Source organism: Dendrobates tinctorius, unplaced genomic scaffold (assembly GCF_039654945.1).
Source record: "Dendrobates tinctorius isolate UK_male_01 unplaced genomic scaffold, ASM3965494v1 ptg000099l, whole genome shotgun sequence".
Taxonomy (NCBI): Eukaryota; Metazoa; Chordata; class Amphibia; order Anura; family Dendrobatidae; genus Dendrobates; species Dendrobates tinctorius.
In genome coordinates this window covers 554,845-564,326 of record NW_027361767.1, presented here as the reverse complement: position 1 = coordinate 564,326, position 9,482 = coordinate 554,845, and the positions used below count along the sequence as shown (strand labels likewise).

Genomic DNA, 9,482 nt, shown 5'->3' with positions numbered 1-9,482 from the left:
GGTGTCAGTGTGCTGGTGTCAGTGTGCCGGTGTCAGTGTGCCGGTGTCAGTGTGCTGGTGTGTACGCAGGTGTCAGTGTGCTGGTGTGTATGCCGGTGTCAGTGTGCCGGTGTGTACGCAGGTGTCAGTGTGCCGGTGTCAGTGTGCCGGTGTGTACGCAGGTGTCAGTGTGCTGGTGTCAGTGTGCCGGTGTGTACGCAGGTGTCAGTGTGCCGGTGTCAGTGTGCCGGTGTGTATGCCGGTGTCAGTGTGCTGGTGTGTACGCAGGTGTCAGTGTGCCGGTGTGTACGCAGGTGTCAGTGTGCCGCTGTCAGTGTGCCGGTGTGTATGCCGGTGTCAGTGTGCCGGTGTGTACGCAGGTGTCAGTGTGCCGGTGTGTATGCCAGTGTCAGTGTGCCGGTGTGTACGCAGGTGTCAGTGTGCCGGTGAGTACGCAGGTGTCAGTGTGCCGCTGTCAGTGTGCCGGTGTGTAGCAGGTGTCAGTGTGCCGCTGTCAGTGTGCCGGTGTGTACGCAGGTGTCAGTGTGCCGGTGTGTACGCAGGTGTCAGTGTGCCGGTGAGTACGCAGGTGTCAGTGTGCCGCTGTCAGTGTGCCGGTGTGTACGCAGGTGTCAGTGTGCCGCTGTCAGTGTGCCGGTGTGTACGCAGGTGTCAGTGTGCCGCTGTCAGTGTGCCGGTGTGTATGCAGGTGTCAGTGTGCCGGTGTGTACGCAGGTGTCAGTGTGCCGGTGTGTATGCCGGTGTCAGTGTGCCGGTGTCAGTGTGCCGGTGTGTATGCCGTTGTCAGTGTGCTGGTGTGTACGCAGTTGTCAGTGTGCCGGTGTGTACGCAGGTGTCAGTGTGCCGGTGTCAGTGTGCCGGTGTGTACACAGGTGTCAGTGTGCCGCTGTCAGTGTGCCGGTGTGTACGCAGGTGTCAGTGTGCCGCTGTCAGTGTGCCGGTGTGTACGCAGGTGTCAGTGTGCCGGTGTGTATGCAGGTGTCAGTGTGCCGGTGTGTACGCAGGTGTCAGTGTGCCAGTGTGTACGCAGGTGTCAGTGTGCCAGTGTGTATGCAGGTGTCAGTGTGCCGGTGTGTATGCAGGTGTCAGTGTGCCGCTGTCAGTGTGCCGGTGTGTACGCCGGTGTCAGTGTGCCGGTGTGTACGCAGGTGTCAGTGTGCCGGTGTGTACGCAGGTGTCAGTGTGCCAGTGTGTACGCAGGTGTCAGTGTGCACGCAGTTGTCAGTGTGCCGGTGTGTACGCAGGTGTCAGTGTGCCGGTGTGTACGCAGGTGTCAGTGTGCCGGTGTGTACGCAGGTGTCAGTGTGCCGGTGTGTACGCAGGTGTCAGTGTGCCGGTGTGTACGCAGGTGTCAGTGTGCCGGTGTGTACGCAGGTGTCAGTGTGCCGGTGTGTATGCAGGTGTCAGTGTGCCGGTGTGTACGCAGGTGTCAGTGTGCCGGTGTGTATGCAGGTGTCAGTGTGCCGGTGTGTACGCAGGTGTCAGTGTGCCGGTGTGTATGCAGGTGTCAGTGTGCACGCAGTTGTCAGTGTGCCGGTGTGTACGCAGGTGTCAGTGTGCCGGTGTCAGTGTGCCGGTGTGTACGCAGGTGTCAGTGTGCCGGTGTATGCAGGTGTCAGTGTGCACGCAGTTGTCAGTGTGCTGGTGTGTACGCAGGTGTCAGTGTGCCGGTGTCAGTGTGCCGGTGTGTACGCAGGTGTCAGTGTGCCGTGTGTGCGCAGGTGTCATTGTGCCGGTGTGTACGCAGGTGTCAGTGTGCCGGTGTGTATGCAGGTGTCAGTGTGCACGCAGTTGTCAGTGTGCCGGTGTGTATGCAGGTGTCAGTGTGCCAGTGTGTACGCAGGTGTCAGTGTGCCGGTGTGTACGCAGGTGTCAGTGTGCCGGTGTGTACGCAGGTGTCAGTGTGCCGGTGTGTACGCAGGTGTCAGTGTGCCGGTGTGTACGCAGGTGTCAGTGTGCCGGTGTGTACGCAGATGTCAGTGTGCCGGTGTGTACGCAGGTGTCAGTGTGCACGCAGTTGTCAGTGTGCTGGTGTGTACGCAGGTGTCAGTGTGCACGCAGTTGTCAGTGTGCCGGTGTGTATGCAGGTGTCAGTGTGCCGCTGTCAGTGTGCCGGTGTGTATGCCGGTGTCAGTGTGCCGGTGTGTACGCAGGTGTCAGTGTGCCGGTGTGTATGCCGGTGTCAGTGTGCCGGTGTGTACGCAGGTGTCAGTGTGCCGGTGTGTACGCAGATGTCAGTGTGCCGGTGTGTATGCAGGTGTCAGTGTGCACGCAGTTGTCAGTGTGCTGGTGTGTACGCAGGTGTCAGTGTGCACGCAGTTGTCAGTGTGCCGGTGTGTACGCAGGTGTCAGTGTGCCGCTGTCAGTGTGCCGGTGTGTATGCCGGTGTCAGTGTGCCGGTGTGTACGCAGGTGTCAGTGTGCCGGTGTGTATGCCGGTGTCAGTGTGCCGGTGTGTACGCAGGTGTCAGTGTGCCGGTGTGTATGCCGGTGTCAGTGTGCCGGTGTCAGTGTGCCGGTGTGTATGCCGGTGTCAGTGTGCCGGTGTCAGTGTGCCGGTGTGTATGCCGGTGTCAGTGTGCCGGTGTCATCCCTCGCTGACTCCCGCAGCCTCCTCCCTGCCCTGTCTGTAGAACCGGTGGGACCAGCTCAGGTGTCGCCTCCCCGTCCCTCCTCCGCCTCCTCCCTCTGTCCGGTCCTCACTCTCCAATGTGACCGGGGAGCAGCAGCTGTCAGCGCCCGGAGCGGAGGTGAGGGGCAGAGGGGAGGGAGCAGGGTTCAGTACAGAGGGGGGCAGGAGTTGGGGGATGGGGGGGCAGCGCTGTGCCTGGAGGTTGTGGTAGGTGAGAGGAGCAGGGAACTGGGGGGCAGGTGCGATCCGGGTATTGGGGGCCATCCAGGCAGGAGGGGCAGGGATGGGGGATGACCGGGAGAGAAGTGTCGCAAGAAGATGGGGGCAGTGGGGAGAAAGATGGCGCAAGAATTCTTTGGCGGTAGTGGCTGAGGTGTAGACGGAGGTATAGCGGGGAGACATGGGGCAGGTATATAGGGTGTCAGACACGGGACAGGTATATAGGGTGTCAGGGACATGGGGCAGGTATATAGGGTGTCAGGGACATGGGGCAGGTATATAGGGTGTCAGACACGGGGCAGGTATATAGGGTGTCAGGGACATGGGGCAGGTATATAGGGTGTCAGGGACATGGGGCAGGTATATAGGGTGTCAGGGACATGGGGCAGGTATATAGGGTGTCAGGGACATGGGGCAGGTATATAGGGTGTCAGGGACATGGGGCAGGTATATAGGGTGTCAGGGACATGGGGCAGGTATATAGGGTGTCAGGGACATGGGGCAGGTATATAGGGTGTCAGGGACATGGGGCAGGTATATAGGGTGTCAGAGACACGGGGCAGGTATATAGGGTGTCAGAGACACGGGGCAGGTATATAGGGTGTCAGAGACACGGGGCAGGTATATAGGGTGTCAGAGACATGGGGCAGGTATATAGGGTGTCAGACACGGGACAGGTATATAGGGTGTCAGGGACATGGGGCAGGTATATAGGGTGTCAGAGACATGGGGCAGGTATATAGGGTGTCAGGGACAAGGGGCAGGTATATAGGGTGTCAGGGACATGGGGCAGGTATATAGGGTGTCAGGGACATGGGGCAGGTATATAGGGTGTCAGACACATGGGGCAGGTATATAGGGTGTCAGGGACATGGGGCAGGTATATAGGGTGTCAGGGACAAGGGGCAGGTATATAGGGAGTAGAGACACGGGGCAGGTATTTAGGGTGTCAGGGACAAGGGGCAGGTATATAGGGTGTCAGGGACATGGGGCAGGTATATAGGGTGTCAGACACGGGACAGGTATATAGGGTGTCAGAGACACGGGGCAGGTATATAGGGTGTCAGACACGGGACAGGTATATAGGGTGTCAGGGACATGGGGCAGGTATATAGGGTGTCAGAGACATGGGGCAGGTATATAGGGTGTCAGGGACAAGGGGCAGGTATATAGGGAGTAGAGACACGGGGCAGGTATTTAGGGTGTCAGGGACAAGGGGCAGGTATATAGGGTGTCAGGGACATGGGGCAGGTATATAGGGTGTCAGGGACATGGGGCAGGTATATAGGGTGTCAGGGACATGGGGCAGGTATATAGGGTGTCAGAGACATGGGGCAGGTATATAGGGTGTCAGGGACATGGGGCAGGTATATAGGGTGTCAGGGACAAGGGGCAGGTATATAGGGAGTAGAGACACGGGGCAGGTATTTAGGGTGTCAGGGACAAGGGGCAGGTATATAGGGTGTCAGGGACATGGGGCAGGTATATAGGGTGTCAGGGACATGGGGCAGGTATATAGGGTGTCAGAGACATGGGGCAGGTATATAGGGTGTCAGGGACATGGGGCAGGTATATAGGGTGTCAGGGACAAGGGGCAGGTATATAGGGAGTAGAGACACGGGGGAAGGTATTTAGGGTGTCAGGGACAAGGGGCAGGTATATAGGGTGTCAGGGACAAGGGGGAGGTATATAGGGAGTAGAGACACGGGGCAGGTATTTAGGGTGTCAGGGACAAGGGGCAGGTATATAGGGTGTCAGGGACATGGGGCAGGTATATAGGGTGTCAGGGACATGGGGCAGGTATATAGGGTGTCAGGGACATGGGGCAGATATATAGGGTGTCAGAGACATGGGGCAGGTATATAGGGTGTCAGGGACATGGGGCAGGTATATAGGGAGTAGAGACACGGGGCAGGTATATAGCGTGTCAGAGACATGGGGCAGCTATATAGGGAGTAGAGACACAGGGCAGGTATATAGGGAGTAGAGACATGGGGCAGGTATATAGGGTGTCAGAGACATGGGGCAGGTATATAGGGTGTCAGGGACATGGGGCAGGTATATAGGGAGTAGAGACACGGGGCAGGTATATAGGGTGTCAGAGACACGGGGCAGGTATATAGGGTGTCAGAGACACGGGGCAGGTATATAGGGTGTCAGACACGGGGCAGGTATATAGTGTGTCAGAGACATGGGGCAGGTATATAGGGAGTAGAGAGATGGGGCAGGTATATAGGGTGTCAGAGACACGGGGCAGATATATAGGGTGTCAGAGACATGGAGCAGGTATATAGGTTGTCAGAGACATGGGGCAGGTATATAGGGTGCCAGGGACACGGGGCAGGTATATAGGGAGTAGAGACACGGGGCAGGTATATAGGGTGTCAGAGACACGGGGCAGGTATATAGGGTGCCAGGGACACGGGGCAGGTATATAGGGTGTCAGGGACACGGGGCAGGTATATAGGGTGTCAGACACGGGGCAGGTATATAGGGAGTAAAGACACGGGGCAAGTGTATAGGGCTTCAGAAACATGGGGCAGGTATATAGTGTGTCAGAGCCATGGGGCAGGTATATAGGGTGTCAGAGACACGGGGCAGGTATATAGGGTGTCACAGACACGGGGCAGGTATATAGTGTGTCAGAGACATGGGGCAGGTATATAGGGTGTCAGAGACATGGGGCAGGTATATAGGGTGTCAGAGACACGGGGCAGGTATATAGGGTGTCAGAGACATGGGGCAGGTATATAGGGTGTCAGAGACATGGGGCAGGTATATAGTGTGTCAGAGACATGGGGCAGGTATATAGGGAGTAGAGACACGGGGCAGGTATATAGGGTGTCAGAGACACGGGGCAGGTATATAGGGTGTCAGAGACACGGGGCAGGTATATAGGATGTCCGAGACATGGGGCAGGTATATAGGGAGTAGAGACACGGGGCAGGTATATAGTGTGTCAGAGACACAGGGCAGGTATATAGGGTGTCAGAGACATGGGGCAAGTATATAGGGTGTCAGAGACATGGGGCAGGTATATAGGATGTCAGAGACATGGGGCAGGTATATAGGGAGTAGAGACACGGGGCAGGTATATAGTGTGTCAGAGACACAGGGCAGGTATATAGGGTGCCAGGGACACGGGGCAGGTAGTGTGTCAGACACGGGACAGGTATATAGGGAGTAGAGACACGGGGCAGGTATATAGGGTGTCAGAGACATGGGGCAGGTATATAGGGAGTAGAGACACGGGGCAGGTATATAGGATATCAGAGACATGGGGCAGGTATGTAGGATGTCAGAGACACGGGGCAGGTATATAGGATGTCAGAGACACGGGGCAGGTATATAGGGTGTCAGAGACACGGGGCAGGTATATAGGATGTCAGAGACACGGGGCAGGTATATAGGGTGTCAGAGACACGGGGCAGATATATAGGGAGTAGAGACACGGGGCAGGTATATAGTGTGTCAGAGACACAGGGCAGGTATATAGGGTGTCAGGGACACGGGGCAGGTATATAGGGAGTAGAGACACGGGGCAGGTATATAGTGTGTCAGAGACACGGGGCAGGTATATAGGGTGTCAGAGACACAGGGCAGGTATATAGGATGTCAGAGACACGGGGCAGGTATATAGGGTGTCAGAGACACGGGGCAGGTATATAGGATGTCAGAGACATGGGGCAGGTATATAGGGTGTCAGAGACACGGGGCAGGTATATAGGGTGTCAGAGACACAGGGCAGGTATATAGGGTGTCAGAGACATGGGGCAGGTATATAGGGTGTCAGAGACATGGGGCAGGTATATAGGATGTCAGAGACATGGGGCAGGTATATAGGGAGTAGAGACACGGGGCAGGTATATAGTGTGTCAGAGACACAGGGCAGGTATATAGGGTGCCAGGGACACGGGGCAGGTAGTGTGTCAGACACGGGACAGGTATATAGGGAGTAGAGACACGGGGCAGGTATATAGGGTGTCAGAGACATGGGGCAGGTATATAGGGAGTAGAGACACGGGGCAGGTATATAGGATATCAGAGACATGGGGCAGGTATGTAGGATGTCAGAGACACGGGGCAGGTATATAGGATGTCAGAGACACGGGGAAGGTATATAGGGTGTCAGAGACACGGGGCAGGTATATAGGATGTCAGAGACACGGGGCAGGTATATAGGGTGTCAGAGACACGGGGCAGGTATATAGGATGTCAGAGACACGGGGCAGGTATATAGGGTGTCAGAGACACGGGGCAGATATATAGGGAGTAGAGACACGGGGCAGGTATATAGTGTGTCAGAGACACAGGGCAGGTATATAGGGTGTCAGGGACACGGGGCAGGTATATAGGGAGTAGAGACACGGGGCAGGTATATAGGGTGTCAGGGACACGGGGCAGGTATATAGGGTGTCAGAGACACGGGGCAGGTATATAGTGTGTCAGAGACACAGGGCAGGTATATAGGGTGCCAGGGACACGGGGCAGGTATATAGGGTGTCAGGGACACGGGGCAGGTATATAGGGTGTCAGGGACATGGGGCAGGTATATAGGGAGTAGAGACACGGGGCAGGTATATAGGGTGTCAGACACGGGGCAGGTATATAGGGTGTCAGAGACATGGAGCAGGTATATAGGGTGTCGGTATTCTGTGAGGGTAAGGGTGCATTATGGGTAATATATGGGGGTGCGGTGATGGGTAAGAGGACTGTGAGGGGAGATATTCTGTGAGGATAGTGGGGACACTATGTGGTGTTATATAGGGTCTGTGAGGAGGTGCAGGGAGGCAGGGGATGTATATACAGTGCTGTGTATGGTCCTACAGTAATGGGTGGGGGGTGCTGGATGTTGGGGGAAAGAGAACAATTCGGGTTCCTGTAGCTTCTGAGCTCTTCTCCTCTCATCACATAAGTAACATCCCATAATGTGGTATCAGCAGAGTGCAGTAATGTCCGGCAGAGACTGGTGTCACAGACATGACCTGAGGGATCTTGTAGGGTCCCACACCCGACTATGGGTCTGGGGAGGGGCACGCTCTGCAGATTAATGTATGTACATATATATAAATGACACATTACACATATATGTAGATGTCCACACGCCCTGTATACATGTAATCACCTGCGCTGGTAATTACTCCGCTCCCAACCCATCATCAGGGATGAGACTGATAGGGCTGATAGTCGCTCTGTATAATGAGGGTAGTAGTGTCAGGACCTCCTGCTTATATGGAGTGTGCTACAGATGTAGCAGAGCTGAGAATGTATAATGCAGGCACAGATCTTCTCAGATGTAGCAGAGCTGAGCCTATATGATGCAGGCACAGATTTTCTCATATGTAGCAGAGCTGAGCTTGTCTGATGTAGCAGAGCTGAGCCTATATGATGCAGGCACAGATCTTCTCAGATGTAGCAGAGCTGAGCCTGTATGATGCAGGCACAGATCTCAGATGTAGCAGAGCTGAGCCTAGATGATGCAGGCACAGATCTTCTCAGATGTAGCAGAGCTGAGCCTATATGATGCAGGCACAGATCTTCTCAGGTGTAGCAGAGCTGAGCCTATATGATGCAGGCACAGATCTCAGATGTAGCAGAGCTGAGCCTAGATGATGCAGGCACAGATCTCAGATGTAGCAGAGCTGAGCCTAGATGATGCAGGCACAGATCTCAGATGTAGCAGGGCTGAGCCTATATGATGCAGGCACAGATCTTCTCAGGTGTAGCAGAACTGAGCCTATATGATGCAGGCACAGATCTCAGATGTAGCAGAGCTGAGCCTAGATGATGCAGGCACAGATCTCAGATGTAGCAGAGCTGAGCCTAGATGATGCAGGCACAGATCTCAGATGTAGCAGGGCTGAGCCTATATGATGCAGGCACAGATCTCAGATGTAGCAGAGCTGAGCCTAGATGATGCAGGCACAGATCTCAGATGTAGCAGAGCTGAGCCTAGATGATGCAGGCACAGATCTCAGATGTAGCAGGGCTGAGCCTATATGATGCAGGCACAGATCTTCTCAGATGTAGTAGAGCTGAGACTATATGATGCAGGCACAGATTTTATCATATGTAGCAGGGCTGAGCTTGTTTGATGTAGCAGAGCTGAGCCTATATGATGCAGGCACAGATCTTCTCAGAGGTAGCAGTGCTGTGTTTGTCAGGGGTACTACTGGCGAGCCTGTCTGATAGCTGAGCTCCTCACAGACAGCAGAGCTGAGTTTGTCAGTGCAGTGTGACGCATTCAACTCTGCTAGGTCTGTACTGGTGGAGTAACTCTAATTCCCCTGTCAAAATATGTCATGTGACAGAATGAAACATATTAACACTGGTGTCGCAGCCTGTGGGGTGGAGCAGTATCGGTCTATCTCCAGCTCTACTACACTGCACACTCCTCCACCTGCAGATGTTGCAGAGACTTGTAGTTCTACACCAACTGGGATCCAGGTGACCACTTGCCCTGGGCACCATTGGTGGTCGCGGCACATGGCACCCCGTATTGCCTGGGCAGCGCCCACATATGACAGGCCGGTGATGCTGCAATGCTGGAGGCATTATAGGTATGTGGAGAATTTGGGATATGTTTTTGTTAGTGAGGTGAATGATAAGATTCCTGCCATTCTGCTGTAAGT

General features: G+C 55.0%; 1 protein-coding gene across 2 annotated transcripts in view; it reads left to right on the top strand.

Annotated features, from left to right (window-relative positions):
- The first annotated feature begins 2,644 nt into the window (after positions 1–2,644).
- PALM3 (paralemmin 3) overlaps positions 2,645–9,482 on the top strand; it is a 49,641-nt gene continuing 42,803 nt past the window's right edge. Inside the window, exon 1 of one of the 2 annotated variants that reach the window (XM_073587357.1) lies at positions 2,645–2,749. Coding sequence is in view for 1 of the 2 variants with exons in the window: in XM_073587356.1 (XP_073443457.1) it covers positions 9,148–9,410 (263 nt within the window). In the remaining variant the exon portion in view is untranslated. Of the gene's footprint in view, positions 2,750–9,077; positions 9,411–9,482 lie in introns of those variants that run through there. The other variant, XM_073587356.1, reaches the window with a different exon arrangement.